Here is an 18085-nt window from a genome sequence, read left to right on the forward strand (position 1 = left end):
TTTTTTAAAAGAACTTTTTCTAAAAAATAAAGTTATTTTATGTTTGGATGTATGATTTGAAAATCACTTTTACATAAAAAAATTATTTAGATGTTAAAATAAAAAAAGCACTTTTTATATATAAAATTACAATAAAGAAGAGATAAGATAACATGATCGTGGGATAAGGAGAGATAAAATAGGTATGATAAGATAATGTTAAAATTGTATTTTAAAAATTTATATTATCTTATTTCCAAAAAAAAATTTATATCATCTTTTAATTTTTGCTTTTTTCAAAAGGAACCAACTACTGCCTATAAAAAAAGTAGCATTTTAACTTTTATTTTAAATTTTACTTTTTCAAAAAGTTGTTATCCAAACATCTAAAAATTCTCAAAAGGATTTTTATTTTAAAAAAAAATTCATCCAAACGGACACTTAAGAGGTTTAGAAGAACAGTTCCAAAGCTGTAAATGACACTTATAGGGGTGAAATTGATAAATTAATTCAAATTTTAATAGTATTAAAAGGTGAATTTGGATAAAAAAACAATTGGAAAGGTAAGTGATAAGAAAAATACCATAGAAAATAAGTAATAAAAGAAGGTAAAAGTGTGTATCATTTTAAAGGATGTAAAGTTGTGTCATTTTAAGTGACAAAAAGAGATAGATAAAGAGGAGATATAGTGGACAGAAAAATATAAAGGTGTGGGTCCCACCTTTTTGTGAGAGTGAAAAGATATAAGTTATGTCATTTGAAAAGACAAACACTTTTCCCATAAAAGAATAACGCCGGGGGGGGGGCAAATTAATTCGGTCAGAGAATAATTTTTGTTTTATACTCGTGCTTTTGTTGTTCTGTCCATTGCATATTTCAGTTTCGTCCTTGATATGAAAATTTATTTTTAAATAAGATTTTCGATATAATCAATATCATTTATATTTTGACCTATTTAATTGTATTCTGATTTTTTATTCTTAAAAATATTTTGTAGATCAATTTATAAGAATATGTTTTGTAGAATAAAAGAAGAAAGAACTTGTTTGATGACATTGTTTTGAAGCTAATTTTAATAATTGAAGAATGATAAAATCTGTTTGATAAATTTGTTTTTAAAATATATTTGTAAAGAATAAGATTATACTTACAATCTATTTTCGTTTATAACCTATTACAATTATATCTTAACCGTTGATTTCAGCCAATCAACAATTATCATAGTGAAATTTTTTAAATATGTTAAAATAATTAGCAAGAACAAAACCAGAAACAAGTGACAGCTTGCTGTTGGAAGAGACAATATCTATGACAATAAGAACTAAAATTTAAGAATAGTATAATGGAATGTTTTGACTATTGTGAAATAAAAATTCAATTTGAAGATATAGGATTAAGGGTTTTTGATCTAACAAATGCGAATTTTAAAAAAGTTCATTTGTTTAGTTCGTTGACTAAACATTTTACCGGACTAATGCAAGAAGACGCGTTTCAGGTGGCTATGCGTTTAGTCGGTGCACTCGACACATGTGCGTTTCTAACAAATTTGAACATGTCTGTACCAGGTATGTAACTGAACACGTCTGTACCAAGTGCACGTTTTTGACAAGTCTGAACACGTCTGTACCTGGTACGCATCTGAACGTGTCTGTACCAGGTGCGCATTTTTTATAAGTCTGACCAGCACAATACCAAGATGCATCATGTTCAGGCACACGTTTCGTGGCATAGTCGCTTCACAATCAGAAACACGCATCTGTCAGGTGCGCGACTAAATGCATAGTCACCTGAAATATGTCTTTCTGCATTAGTCCAGTAAAACGTTTGGTCAACGAACTAAACAAGTGATTTTTTTTTTACATTCACATTTCTTATGTCAAAAACCCTAGGATTAGTCTTCTTTACTGCTCAGATACATACATCCATTAATAATAAGCAAACTTAAAAAAAGATAGTTATTCTACCTATTTTTTTATTTTTTGTCTATCATTCTCCAACACTATTAGGGCCTATTTGGTGTGATGTATAAGGCCTAATAGTATAAGGTTATACTATACGTTATGATATTTTTAGTTGTTTGGTGTGACCTTTGTATTGTATAAGCTTATACAGCAAGATCTGTTTATACATCAAAATGATGTATAACTTAATCGGGCTAAGGTGGTAGGATTAGGCCTCATAAGGGGTTGATGTATTAACTAATGCAATTCTCAAAAATTAGTATATTATTTTAATATTAATATATCAATATAAAAAATAATTTTCAATATATAAAATTTTAAAATATAGGAGTTTTTTTAAATATTAATATATTTTTTGGACACACTGATCAACAGATTTCTATAAAAATTAATATCATCTGATATATTTGCAAGAATTATATAAATTCATTATTAAAAAGTATTTTTGTCAAAAGTATTTATTTTTATCTTATCTAGTATTATATAGTGTATTACTAAATGTTGGATGATATTATCTTATACAGTATATTATTTTATACAATATCGTTCCAAACACTAGATAATATTAAAATTTAATCAGGTCCTATACAATCAAGCCTTATACTATCAGGTCTTATACTATCATGTCTTATCCTATATTGTGTACCAAACATACCCTTATATTAAAATTTTAACTACTTTTGTAATTTCTTTCTCTCTCATATTGAGATTTTGATTTAATGGTATTGATGAGTGATACACAAAAATAAGCAAAAATAAATAAATAAAATAACCTATTTAACAAATAAACAATGAGTCATTCCAAGAAGCTTTCCAGACTAACACACATTTTATTTTGAAACAGTAGAAAATCATGTTTCATCAATGAAGCAGTTGCCTTCATAAGTTATCATGTAACTCCTCACATCTTTTCACTAATCAAAGTTATGCAAGTAATTCATTTTTTTTAGTTACCCAACCCTAATTTTTCTCCATGACAGATAATTTCTTATTGGTCATCCATAGATGGCTGAGGAAAGTCAAGTTTGCAAGAAACATACTAATCATACATGGACAGCAGCCGAAGACAAGGCTCTTGTTGATTGTCTTGTAGAAACTGGGCTTTCTTGGAAGGGCGATAACGGCTTCAGGCTGGGATTTGCTACACATCTAGAGAAGATGATGCAAGAACAAATTTCGGGCTGTACATTGAAGGCCACCCCGCACATTACATCACGTCTGAAGCTGCTTAAAAAACATTACAACGCCATTCATGAAATGGTAGGCATAGGAGGTAGCAGTGGCTTTGGGGGGAATGATAAGCTAAAGACAATTGATGTTGAAAAAGAGATATTCAACGAATGGATTAAGGTTAAATTTACCAATACCTTGTATATCTTTGTGTATTTCACCTTATAAAATTTCCAATACCTGATCATTGGAATATCATTAAATGTTTTGTAATTTACTGTTGGAAATTTATAGTTACATTAAATATGCATGAACTTGATCCTTATATTATATTTAATGTTAATTGCTTTCTAATTTTGTAGACCCACCTAAATGCTAAGGGCCTATACAAAAAACCATTCCCTTTATATGACGTCTTAGGTCCAATATTCAGAAGAAATGTAGCAACAGGACAATATGCAGAGGGACCTGAAGATGGAGTGGAAGGGTTGGAAAGAGAAGGTGATGTGGGATGCGACAGTGTGAACATATTTGATGACCTCATTAAACTAATGGGGGGCATTACACAATATCCTGATTATACTTCTATTACCAACCAAACAACTGAAGAGTGTCTGGACCGTTCTCCTGCATATACTTATGTCCCTAAACAGGGTAAGAAACGAGGCAGAAGTGAGGATGAGGTCATTGTGGTTGTTGCTGATGCATTTAAGGATTTGACACAGTCATACAGAAACACTATTGACAAAATAGACAAATTGGCATCTTATTTTCAACATAAAGTAAAATCAAGCAACCATATAATGTCTCTTGTGGAGGAATTAAAAAAATTGAAGGGTTAATTGTGGCTCAAAGGGTTAAGGCTACCATCATAATGGGCAAGGATAACAATCTAACTGATATTTTCATTCAATGTGATCACGAGGACAGACTTGCGTTTGTGGCCTCGTTGCTGGCAGGGCGACTATAAAATGAGTATTACACTTTTTTGGGTAAGGGAAAGAGTATTCAGGAAGTCTCTTTTTGGTTATAACAGATTGTACCTATATATTGTAATTTATGTTGAGGTTACTCTTTTGGGAGGACTGCCTTGGTGGAGTTGTTTCTTGGAAATTACATGACTGTATCTACACTATAGAGTTATGTTGTAGATACTTTTTTTGAAGGTCTGCCGCAGTGGATATGTTTAGTTCAAAATACATGACTATCTGTACACTTCATGTGGTATGTTCCTCTCCATTTCAACTATCAATCATTTATTAAACATTATAGTGGAGTTATTAGCACTACAAATGAATTATTCATATTGATCCTCTTCCTTAAAATCTGATGTAAATTAATTCATTATGTCCTGGGTTGTTTTTGTTTAATAATTTAATTGTATTATTTCATGGTCAATAATGAGATCTATTGTTGCTTGTGCAATTAATCATCTATTTGGTAGGGATGTCGTCTTGTGTTATTTTTAGTTTTCAGACTTTAGAACACAGGTACATAATTGTCTTATTCATTTCAGCACCCGGCAATATTGTAATAGCAATGAGCTTCGTTCTGGTTTGTACATCCTCTTTACTTGTTTTTCCATTCAGACATCTTCACTTTAACACACAAAAGCTTTTGCATTGAGTTATATAACCTATTTGCATGGGTCATCTTGCAGGTTAATTATTAGTAATTCATGGTTGACTCAAACTTGGCTTGTATACCTACTCATCTTTTTGGAATGTAGTATCAATCTATTTTGATTGTATGAAAGAGATAAGAATGCTTTTTTGTGTTGTTGATAATGAAACTAATGTTGTGTCCTGTATTTAGATGAGTGCGAATGATACAAGCTCCAGGGGATGACATCAGTGTGGACCTCATATCGATCAATATTGAGTTACCCCTTTAATGTATTAATCACACTTTGGCAGTGTGTGGATATGTCCATACTTATTAGGATTGTATCAATATGACAATGTGTACTGTTATCATATATTGGTAATTTCAAACTATATCATCAAACCCACACGCATTGAGAATTTTTTTTAATCAAAGACTTTCACTGGTTGCATGAATGTCATAATTTGTTGAAATGTACTGCACAATTAATGTGATATAATGTTCTTTGTAAGCATAACGGGCAGGATTAACCTCAGTTTAGTGTTGTCTCTAACTCCATTCAAACAGTGCATTAAGCTATGTGTTTGGTAGTATAGAAGATACCTAAAGGAGTAAGTGAGAATTGCAGAGATTTCTTGAGCAAATGTTTCATCAAGAATCCTAGTCAGAGATGGACTGCTACCAAGCTTCTCCACCATCCTTTTCTGTTTTCTCCATATGATTCTTTTAGAGGTTAGGAAAGATTTCATATGGTTAATTCGTCGTCCTTATTTTTCACTTATAATTGTAATTGGTTATCATTTACGACATAACTTTCTCTATGTGAATGACTTTCTGTTTCATTTTTTATGACAGATAAAGTTCTTAATGAAGAGAAGTATTGTATGTGTTATTTTTTTATTTCTATTCCGTTATTGGTTGATGGTTGGTTATGCATTTGTCACGTTGTTATTTCCTGTTCTGTTAATTGAATTCATGTTATGGCTACACAGAAGAATAAATAATGTAGCAAATAACAAATAAATGTATATAGAAGGGAAGGGTGGTAGTTGATCCTTGGGCTAAAATCAAATATGTAAAGTTTATCAGAAATATGAGAACAATCAAGTATTACATTTGTAAACATTACAAATGTCTTTGAAGGCGTGAAGTTGGGTAACAAGTATATGATCCTATTAGAAATACTGTAATTGTTGTTTATAAGGAATATACCAATAATGTTCAACAGAATGGAATTGGAAATCCAATGTATGGTCTGGTCCCTTACTGATTGTTAAGTTAGAACTTGTAAATATTCAGTTTGGTTTTTATAGGATCAGTGTTGATGGTTTGGTTTTCTTGCTGCAAGTGTTGATGCACCTACAAGTTCCATAAAATCAGTGCCTATCCTGAGAATGTCTTTGTATTTTTTCCTGATTGAGTTATCCTTCCTTCTCTAGTAATTAAAATAAATGGTAAGCAAGAGAGAATAACTAAGACAATAGAAAATTCTGATTTTTGAAAACAAGAGCGTGAAATCTATTAATCACTCACCAATATTAGAACAGTATCAGGTAAGAACTCTACTTGATGAGTTATGTATATTATAGTCTTTGTTTTCAAAAGGCCAAGCAAACACCCTTGAAACAGTATAGTAATAAATGTAAAACTAGATAACACCTTGTTCATCCAAATGCATTACAAAACTAGTGTAATATTAAAAACTGCTTAATCTTTCGGGTATCATTCTCCTTCTTCCACTGTGAATCATTTGTATATTTTTCATTTGCTGCATCAACTTGTCCATATTTGAAAATCTCATAGAAAACAAAACCAATAACAGTCTGACATTATGTTCCTCGTGTTGCTCGATATAGTCCTCTTCTCCATTTTGTTCAGTCAACTGCGACAAAAAGACATAAAAACAACATAAAGCAACAATCTGACATAAACACTAACAATAAACTGGGGTGATGGATTATTAGATTATTGGATTATTGTTTATGTAGCAGCTAAAAAACACAACACTATTTAACGTTTTGATAACTTCTGTTTGGTGTGAGCCCTATATTTAGTACACCTCATGGTTGTAGTCTCCATTCTCAAGAGGTTGTTCTCCTTCTTCGATCTGGATGTTTCTGAAAGCTTCAACAAGGGTGACATGTGATCTATGAGCTTGGTTGACTCCTCCGCAGGAGGGTAAACACCCCTATAAAAAATAAAAAAATAAGTTATTAAAACATTTGATGGAGATGTTCACTACACAAAACACTAATACACAATAAAGTTTCAAGATACATGTGAGAGAGTATGCATTTCCCTATTGACCTTGTTTTTGCAGCCCTAGATTCAACAGCAAGTGCAACTTGCCAACTCCTCGGGATCAGCCAATGATTCAGCAGCTTTTGGATTCACCTGTGCATATTAACAAATAAATATAAGAATTTAAACTATAAACATGATAAGCATCCCAGGACAAGGGAATGGAATGAGAAGTTCCTACCCATGATATCATGTGGACAACATAAATGTCAGGCAGTTCCATCATGAGTAAATAATATAATAATATATAGCTAAATAAGAAATTACCTTACTGAAATCTTTTTTCCAAATCACCACTATCTCTGAGACCTTGCTTGGGAGATAAGGTCGAGCCATTAAAATAGCCTCTGGAATCCGATTGCTGCCAAAAGCATAACTCATTTACATGTAATTTAAGTCTTCAATTTTACCCAACATAAATAAGCACTGGAATGCGACATTGTTCTTTCCTTTCTCTTTAGCAAGATTTGCAAGTTTTGATATTCCTTCAACATCTCCTAAAGAAGAATAGAGTAGTAAATATCCACTCAAATCTATTGCATGTTTCAAACATTCCTCAACCATTTGTAACTGCAAGAATAGATAATACAGTGAGCTGCATTTGTCACAATAATACCCATCAACAATCAACAACCACCAGAATCATTGTTGATCGTGAAAAGAATAAAATAAATATTCAACATCCTAATCATGCACTAGAATCAGCATCTTGAACTAAAGAATATGTTAGGGAATTTCCATGGGGATGGAGTGGAGTGATTCATAATGGACTGGTTTGTAATGGAATTGAGTAGAAAGGTAAAAGAATACTACCCTACTGTTTGAAAGTTTTAATGAAGCAATGTAAGGCAGCTCTACACCATTGTTTGGAAGTAACAATGGTGACTAATGGAGTGGCATAGATTACAAATTTATCTTCCAATCTTATCTTTTTAATCACATGTTTGCAACAAAAGAATACCGAGGGTATTGTTAAATACCATTTAAAAATAAGAGAGATTAATATTCCATTCTAAACCCGCAAATCAGAGGTTATGAAAATTTATGATTTTGAGTGGTAAGGAGTGGCTTAGGTTCCCTCCTTAACCATTCCATGCTAGTACTTGAAAATCTCCCGAACAATGTTTTGTCCCTTTTACCACACCACCCCACCCCACTCCATCCATCCAAACATAGCCCAAAGGATCTGAACACAACTTCTAAACAGAACAAATGTTTAACAAAATTATCTTGGTTTGGCAGTAATTAAAACCTCTTAATTCGCTTATGCATGGTCATATTCAGCAGCACATCATGATTTAGACATGAATACTTCCGAATGTAATACAACCTATTGCTTACAGAAATCACAAAAAATGAAGAATCATTTGATGGAGAAAAACACCTTTCTAGTAGACATAGCTAATTCTCCCAACTGCTTCCATTTAAACTCATTCTACACTTTTGTGGCAATATCCTGGAAAAAGAGAGAATGAATATTACTCACGATAAAAAATGAAAAATTCAACTTATTCAAACGAGAAATTAAGAAAATTAGAAACCCAAGTTATGAAATTTTATATATCAAATGATATCTCCTTGTTGGAACTTACTTTTGCAACCTCTAATCTTCCAAGCTGTATGGCTAGATCGACCCTGTAATCAGGGTCGGTAGCAACTTCAAGAGCATACTCTATCATCCCATGTGATTCCAGGAATTGAGCCACACTACCATAAAAACAAGTGCATAGTTGCAATTAGGATGCATATGACATCCAAACACCTGTAAACAACATATGACGATGAAAAACAATTCTAAATCAAGGAGATAGGCAAATGAACATGTACTGTATATTAATACAAGTTATACATTTAATATCATAAAACCATGCCAAGCAATTATAAAGAATGAACAACCAAGAAGACTAGATAGACTCCAAAATAACATATCAAAGTGAGCAAGAAGCAAAATGCAATTAATCAGCAAACAAACAACTTAAGAGGGTCAAAAGATTCTCTGGTCAGCCACAAAAGATCTACTTTCATTTCTTAGTAGGTTGGCGTTTATACTAAAAGGATTAGACAAGGGCATGTTGTGCATGATAATTTCTCAATAATGAAATGAAAAATCATTCTGATGCAAAGTAAACAAAAGTCTGCCTATTATGATGCTCTTTAGGAATTGATGGTAGAACTTCATTAGCCCTCTCCAAATCAACACGCATCACATCAGTCTTGTACTCAATCAAGCTTAAAAGCAGCGTGTATCCCATAACACTGAGAAAAACAATAAAGAAAAATAAAAATAATTAAGATAACTGCATTGAGAGATTTTGAACAACGCAAACTAATGGTCGACTTACTTGAACTCTTTGTCTATCAAATAGACCCTACTTTGGCTAGCAAGATATCCTAACAAGTACATTGGACGGTCCAAATGAAACATTGTAGTTACCTAAATTAATAATGTTATGCATCAAGAAACTTCTTATGATCCTTGTAGTTCAATTACTCCATTTTCAATAAAAGAAGAAAATCATGAAGACAGAGAGAGAAGATAATTACAAAGAGTTCAATAAATACATATGCAGTTCTTTTGAACCTAAAAGGAAAAAGAGTTAATACCTTACCACCAACACAATAATTAAGCCTCCAAGAGAAATTATTGTATATAAAACAATTTCCAACCCAGACCCCAATCTTGACATGTTCATTCATCTCGTTCAGGAGCTCAAAGGCATCTTTAACACCTTGCTCATCTGCAGGTCGTCCACTATCTAAATATGATGCAATAACATCACGCTGCAACAATGGAAATTAAAACATTTGCAGAGCTTCACCAGTAAACCACCAAATATTCATTTAACCAAAAACTTGGGGGGAAATAGAGCAAGTCAATAACTGACCCAAAAACTTATTAAAAAAATTGACAACACGTGCATGTACCCATTTGCAGAAGTTCTCCCACTTTTGATACAACTGACACTGTCACAAGTTCTCCACAACACGAGTTTTTTGGGGTTCCTATTTGCTAATACATGGAATTAGCCCTTGACGGACATGTCTGAGCAGTGGGAAAATGGAATTATCCCTTCACGGATACGAGTTTCAACTTAGTAATTAAATGTTTATACCTGCAAATTGTAAGCTCAATACTATCCATACTACCAACATTGCCAATTCAAAAAGTAGAAGGTACATCATAAACAAACTATAAGTCCAAACACGTGTCCATACTAAGTACATGGCTTCTACGTAATAGCAAGTTCGTACGTTCTACAGACAATTGAACATACCTTAAAATTAGAACTCAACAAGCATTTTTCATCGGATACACTACCATCCCAAATACTATTACAACAATATGCAAAACCATAGAAAGTTTGAACAAATTTTCCTTCTCTATGCACTTACGGCATGTGGGTTCATCAACCCACTCAAAAAATTACAGTTTGGATGACTTGTATTGAAATTGGGACATCTGAAGAACATCTTTCCTGGGTTCCTTGATGTCCAACTCTTCCGTACCACAGTCGTCACTCCATATTTGCACATTTTGAGGTTCGATGAGGATAAACATAAAAATTGCCCAGAAAATACACTTTGACACCCATCTCCACCCATTATACATTTCATCACAGTTGTGTGCGTCAGCCAAAGAGACCCACAATAATATAACCTACAATATTAGCTTCATTTTTTTATTACTTCAAAACTTCATACATACGGTGAAAAATACATGTTCTAAAAAAAAACTACAATTAATTTAAAGTAGAAAAATGAAATTACTGATCTCAAAAACACTAAATAATGCATATTTATGGAGGGTTACCAGAATGACAAATTCCAACTGTGGGATATCTGTAAACACGAAAAATATCAATTTCGCAAGGATGGATATGCAGGAAAAAGTGCAGCTTGCACCGTCGTTCACAATGCTGGTTGCAAAATGACAATGTTTGAGGGTTGGAGTTGGTGGGTTTCAAGCGCAAACGCTGTGAAGGAGTACCAGAGAGTGTGGACGACGGACGGCGAGGCGAGGCAGAAGTGTTTGGCGGTGTGTACGATATCTCCAGTAGCCCAGAACATGGATAAAAGAATACATGTGACATGATTTTTTCGGCTACAAACAAACGAAATTGGAGAGAGGGACACAAATGTTGTGTCCTAAATGAACGTTTCATGATAGAAAACATATTCAAAATTCAAAAGAATGGGTAATTTTGTCATTTTGTTAAGATTCTCATCAATATTTTATCACAAACCAAACATAACATCAGTAAAATTAACTCAACTTTTTCGGTAAAATTTTTGCCTACCAAACACTTTTTCTTAACTTACCTGGGTAAAAATTTTTCCCACCATATTCCGAGAAATATATTTTTTCAGTAAAAAAAAATATCTCTTATACCAAAGACATTAAGGCAAGTTGGCTACTCCAATATTTTCACAAATTTCGTTTCTTTGCACCAACTAACGAAACAGATCAAAAATACAATATTTGGGGCTGTTTGGTATGAGGAATTTTCCTAGAAATCCTAGGAAAATGGGATGAGGCAAATTTGTTTACAACGTTTGGTATGAGAAAACTGAAAATAATCTCAGGAAATCTTTTTTGCCATCATTTTATTTCACACATCATATTCCCAATCAAAAATATCATTTGATATATGGTATTTTTTATTTTTTCATAACATCATTAAAATTAATTCAATATTCCCAAAAGAAATTTAGACCTGTCAAACACCTTTTCGTAATTTATTCGAGAAAAAACTTTCCACTATATTCTCAATTTTTTTCCTATAAAGAAAATATCTCCTCCACCAAACGCGCATCAAACCCCTTTCTAGAATAATATGAGAGAGCATACTACCACATTTTAATAGTTATACAAGTAATTCTGATCATGCTGAAACTCACCTACATAATATTTCAGTACATAACTTCTAAACACGTGGCAGCTGGTCCTTGTGCACATTATCTAACTTTTCAGTGCAATGCCACGTTGATAGTTGAGGAGGAGGTGTAAGAATGGCTTGACAGCTCAAACTAAGAATCATAGCGTTTAGCGACGGCATCACCAACGGCGTCGCTTTATAATCAAAGCCGACATCCTTCTTCTTAGAAACTAGTCTCTTCGTTCATTCTAGTATTGCTGAGACCCGAAGTCATGGCGGATCGGTTCTTTCCCAACCCAATGCCCGAATTCGTACCCGAAGCGACGCCCTCAACTCCGGAGGAACAACAAGAAGCAGTGACAGTCATAGACGGAGACTCACTCACGAAGCTCCTCGCCATGCCTCACGCGCCACTCACCGAGCGTCTCAAACGCGCAGGCTTGGACCTCAAAGAAACTGTACGCTACCCATCTCTTTCTCGTTCTTCTCTTTGACACAAGCTCTTACATATAAATCCCAATCCCACCAAGTGTTTGTGGTTTTGTGTCAGATAGTGATAGAAACGTGGGGATTAACGGGGCAACACGTTCGGGACTTCACTCTCTATTGTGGCCTTCTGGGCACCGCTTTTCTTCTCTTCAAGTCTTACAATGTGACCCGCAACAGCAACGATCTCACTCTCTGCTCCCAGATTGTGAAGGCTTGCGATGCTGCTTCTGTTGATTCTAGGTTCTCTCTCTATCTCTCTCTCTAAATTCACTACCCCTTTACCATGTTTTATGTTCCTGTGTGGTTGTTAAGTGTAAAGGTTGAAACTTGGAATGAATGGATTACAGGGTCATCACCTTTATTTGTGGGCGTGCTGGTGTTTGCGCCCTTGGGGCTGTGGCTGCAAAACATGTTGGTGATGACGAGTCCTTGAGGTACTACCTAGCTCAGTTCGAAAAGGTATTGAAGTTGAATTGCATTTGTTCATTTATCTGGAGGTTATTATTGGGGTGGTGCTGGTTTGGGTTGAAGTGAAATAATTGGGAAAGCTATTAATTTACAACAGAATTGGAAAGATATATGATTGCAGGATTTTTATAAGTTGTAATCAATAGCTGAGTGGTACAAGATCATAACTTTTCTAACTATCTTAACTGTAGTGTACGAATAATTGATGTGAAAAACCAAGTTGACTAATTGATGATTCAGAAATAAGAACTAACAACTAAGCATTGTGGTTGTTGGGTGCAGATTAAGCTGCCAAAAGATCTTCCTGACGAGTTATTATACGGGAGAGTTGGTTTTCTATGGGCATGCTTGTTCATAAACAAGCACCTTGGTCAGGGGACAGTTCCTTCCAATTATACTGTGTGTTTGGTCTCCAACTCTTCTTGTCATTTTTGCCTTTGTTATGTGTTGAATTGGGAGAAGTGTCAATGAATACAATGGGGTTGTGTTTCTGAAATTCTTTTCAGGCTACTGTTGTGGATGAAATCATAAAAAGTGGAAGGGCGTTGGGTAGGAAGGGAAGATGCCCATTGATGTTTGAATTTTACGGAGAGAAGTACTGGGGTGCTGCACATGGATTGGCAGGGATTATGCATGTCCTGATGGATATGGAGTTGAAGCCAGATGAGCTTGAGGATGTAAGGGGAACTCTTAAATACATGATACATAACCGCTTTCCTAGTGGAAACTATCCTGCTAGCGAAGAAGATAGGAAGACGGACGTTCTTGTGCACTGGTGTCATGGAGCTCCTGGAATGGCCCTCACACTTGTCAAAGCAGCTAAGGTGAAAAATTATTCAAGAAATTCACTTGTTAACATGTGTTTTCTCAGATTAAATCTTTATGATCATTTGGGGAGTTTCAAAATTTTCATTTATGTATGTTTACATGATCCTTGAAAGAACCACTTTATTGCATTTATTGTCTAGGAGATTAAACAAAAATGCCTTTTATTGATCTATTTCACATCTTGCTTTTGTAAGATAGCAATATCGTAGAAGCATTTTTTTGTACTACCTATGCACCACGTATAATGTTGTAATGTCCATCTCATTCATTTTTAATATTGACATTTGTCAAATACATAGCATTGGAGATTCATATTTCAATGTAAACACACTGCATGCCGTGTTGAATTAGGACGAATGCATGTCTTTTTGTGTGTCATAAAGCAAAGGAGGTTATATTTTCCGCAAATTGAATTTTGTTTGTTAAATGTTTTTCCTATCATGGACCACTTGTAAGTTTTCTTCTTTTTTCAAAAAAAATCCTCAGGTTTTCGGAGATAAAGAATTCTTGGATGCAGCAATGGAAGCAGGAGAGGTGGTTTGGAATCGTGGTCTGCTTAGGCGAGTTGGGATTTGTCATGGTATTAGTGGGAATGCTTATGTCTTCCTCTCACTTTACCAACTTACCGGGAATGTGAAATATTTATACAGGGCCAAAGCTTTTGCTTGCTTTTTGCTAGATAGGGCTCATAAGCTTATATCTCGAGGTGAAATGCATGGAGGTGATAGACCATATTCATTGTTTGAAGGGCTGGGAGGCATGGCATATCTCTTTTTGGACATGGTTGATCCCTCTCAGTCTAAATTTCCAGCTTATGAACTCTGAGAAAATATACATATTTTGGAAGGGAGGCCTTATGTATAACCGTATCTTATATGATCAAGGTAAATGAAATAAAAATAAAATGAGAGCCTTAGTTACAATTTATACTTTTTATAAATTCGAGTTTGTGCTTGCTTTTCCTCGTGACAACATCTGTATAAAAGATTATATGCTATGTATGAGTTTGCCCTCTCATTATACCGTGAAATTAATGGCCTATGCTGGAGTTGCAGTGATGGTGGAGTTTGTCTTAGGCTTTGTTTGGGAATTGGTTTTTGGAGGAGAAGAAAGGGAAGGTGAGGGTGTTAGTAAGTCATTTCCTTGTTTGAGTTTAAAAAATTGGGGGAAGGGAATTGAGGATTTTTATTAAACTCTCCAAAACCGTCTTTCTTTTTAAAATTAAAGTTCCTCGAATTTGGGGGTTTAAGGGGAGAAATATTATGAATCATTTTTAAATGTGACATTATTAGAAAAGTTTCAAATATCGATGGAATTTATTGACGAAAATTATGTACGGCAAAAATTTCTGCCAAACCTAAAGATGAAATTAGAGATATATACAAAACAAAAGAAGATGAAATTAGAGACGGAATCAGATTTTGCCATAATTACTGACATAAATTTTTTACGAAAAAAATCAATCAAAATTATCGATAGAATCTAAATTCTATCGAAACTTTAAACAAAAATATTTTTGTCCAAAATTTTGACGAAACACATTTTCATTAAAATTTGTGACTAAAATCATTTCTGTAAAAATTTTGACGGAATTTTTTTTTGTCAAATATTTTTTACAGAATCTAAATTTCCTCAAAACATTTCTCTCAAAATATTTTAAAAAAAACATATTCATCGAAATTTTTGACGAAAAATATTTTCATCAAAATTTTCAACGAAACACATTTCCATCAAAAATTTGTGATGAAAAAAAGTTTCATCAAAATTCTTACAAAATTCAAATTTCGTAGAAAGTTTTCGATGGAAACATTTTTGTTAAACTTTTTGACAAAAAAAATTTTCGTCAAATTTTTTAACGGAACACATTTTCATCGAAAATTTTCGACAAAAAATATTGCTAGCAAAATTTTCAACGGAACATATTTCTGTTAAAAAATTTCAACAAAAAATATTTTCGTAAGAATTTTTGACGAAAAATATTTCGATAAAAAATTTTGACGGAAAAAACAATCTGTCAAAATTCTTTACAAAATTTAAATTTCGTCAAAAGTTTCGAATGAAACACTTCCCTCTGAATTTTTGACAAAGTAATTTCTGTCGAGATTTTTGTTAGAACATATTTTTATCGAATTTTGAACAAAAAGCATTCCATCAAAAATTTTGACGGAATTATTTTTTCGTTTAAAACATTTGATGGAGAAATTTTTTTTTCTCAAAACTTTTAACAGAAATTAAATTTTGTCAAAAATTCTGATAGAAAATTTATATTTGTAAAAATTTTTCAACGGAGAAAAAATTTGTCGCTTTTCGACGAAAAAAAAATTTGTGTTGAAATTTTTGTCATTTGTAACGTAGAAATTGCGTTGAAAATATATTATTTTTTAGTAGTGAGAAAAGTATATAAATAATATTTTTAAAAATTTTAAATTTAATTTAATTTGTATAGTATAATAATTATGTTAATTTAAAAAAAAAAAGGTAAAATGATAAAAATATCTCATTAATCCTCCATTTTCCGTCCATTTCGTTTTTTTGACTCCCAAACATGCGAAAGGGGATATCCTCCAATTTTCTTTCCTTCCTTCCCTTCCCTTCCTCTTGGATTTCCTTCATTTCTTTCCCCTCTAAACTCCCAAACAAAGCCTCTGTGATGAGTTTCAAGTAATTACTAATAGTATACACACCAAAAGAAAAAGCTCAAACATCAGGATATTGAAAAGAGTATTGAAATGTCGGTTGCCAAGTATCGAATAACTAACTACAAATCATTAAAAGTTAAATTTTATTGTAAATAAATGAAACAAAAAAGTATTCTTTATAAACTAAATCATTAAATATGTTAACGGCTGTCGTATGTTATAAAAAGAAAAATTACTAAATGATGAACAACTAAAAGAATTTATTAATGAAATTATGTCTTGATTTCCAATAATATCTTAGTTAAGGGCTGAAAATCAAATTTAAATAAAAAAATTAATTATGATAAAAAGGGAATAAAATAACTTAATTAAAGTAAAAAAATTAAAATTAGTTAACGAAGATGAAAAAAAAAAACTGAAGATATAAAAACATGCAATCACTATTAACCAAAGACTAAGAGAAAAATAATACAAGGTGTCATTTAAAAAAATTTGAAGTTCGACAAGATTAAATTATTGTTTAAAAAATATATATATATATTTAACGTGTTATTATTAAAATTGTTATATATTGTTTTTTTGGAAATCAATGCTCTAAAGATAGAGTAGATTTTCAAATTCATTCATAAGAAATGGCTTGAATACATTGTGTTTAGAATAAAAAAAATTCATAATGATCTAAGAACCATAAATATTGATTATACTAGTTATTCTTATATATTAATATAATTAACATCTGTGATTTTTAAATATTAAATTAAAGTTTTTGCATTCAGAAGAATTAGTGTGCCAAATTTCTCCAATATAATGTTTCTGTTGGACATGTTTTATTTTTATCTTCTATTTTTCTTAAAAGCAGAAATTTAATTAAACATAATTTTATAAAAGTTTTTCTCATGAAAAGAGCTTTTTTTTAATGATGAATGAAAAAGTTAAAGCTGCGAACAAAGGTAGATATAGTTAGCTAAGGATTTGGTTTGGTCCATATCCCACAAGGGTGTGGGTTCAAACTCCACGGCTAATGTGAGGACTTTTTTTTTGATAAACTAGAGGGCCAAGTCCAGAGACAACTAAACACTCATCTTACACAAGTTCAAACACAAATGCTCCACATTCAAATTGGAGCTAAACTCTAACCAAGAAGGAAAGATATTAACACCGGCGGGGCTCCGCACCCTTAAGCCTAAGTCCTAACTTAGCTAAAATATCAGCACAAACATTGAGGTCTCTTGGAACAAAATCCAATTGGAGCTGGTCCACATCTTGGCCAGCTTTTCTGATCCTACCGATTAAGGAAGAAAAACCGTAGTTCTCAGTTTCTTCTTCGAGACAAAGGATAGCTTCTTTGCTATCACACCCCAACCAAGCCCTGTTGAAATTCATGTCACCTGCCATCTTGAGACCATGATAAATGCTCCATAATTCAGCTTCCAAAACCGTGCACCTAACTATGTTATAAGAGAAGCCACCTAACCACTCACCACTGGCAGAACAAATAAACCCACCACAGGCTCCCACCCCAGTATTCAGACTGCAAGCACCATCAACATAAATTCTAACCGGAAAAATAAATCACTAGACTTCCTATTTGGAGCAGAAGTAATGTCACCATCTACTTCTGACCAAAAAGGCTCAGCAATGTGAGGACTTTATTAGTGGACGATATGTAATTTCTCTCAGAAATTTTCAAAGAGGTTAAGGGTCTTCTCTGACCCTAATGTGATACAGGTGTCTAACCTCACTTAAACTTTTAACTACCAAAAAAAAG

The 18085-nt window shown here is 33.0% G+C and overlaps 1 protein-coding gene and 1 pseudogene across 1 annotated transcript; one reads left to right on the forward strand and one right to left on the reverse strand.

Moving 5' to 3' along the window:
- Positions 1 to 6411: 6411 nt before the first annotated feature.
- Positions 6412 to 10626, reverse strand: LOC133301296 (coatomer subunit beta'-2-like; annotated as a pseudogene).
- A 1390-nt stretch (positions 10627 to 12016) lies between these two features.
- Positions 12017 to 14723, forward strand: LOC133301299 (lanC-like protein GCL2). Its single transcript, XM_061500925.1, has 6 exons — positions 12017 to 12351; positions 12444 to 12622; positions 12730 to 12841; positions 13133 to 13249; positions 13357 to 13674; positions 14165 to 14723. The coding sequence occupies exons 1-6, from the start codon at positions 12166 to 12168 to the stop codon at positions 14501 to 14503; spliced, it is 1251 nt and encodes a 416-aa protein (XP_061356909.1). The 5' UTR covers positions 12017 to 12165; the 3' UTR covers positions 14504 to 14723.
- The last annotated feature ends 3362 nt before the right edge of the window (positions 14724 to 18085 follow it).

Source organism: Gastrolobium bilobum, unplaced genomic scaffold (genome assembly GCF_033153095.1).
Source record: "Gastrolobium bilobum isolate Gb01-03AN ecotype WA unplaced genomic scaffold, APGP_CSIRO_Gbil_v1 utg14858, whole genome shotgun sequence".
NCBI lineage: Eukaryota > Viridiplantae > Streptophyta > Magnoliopsida > Fabales > Fabaceae > Gastrolobium > Gastrolobium bilobum.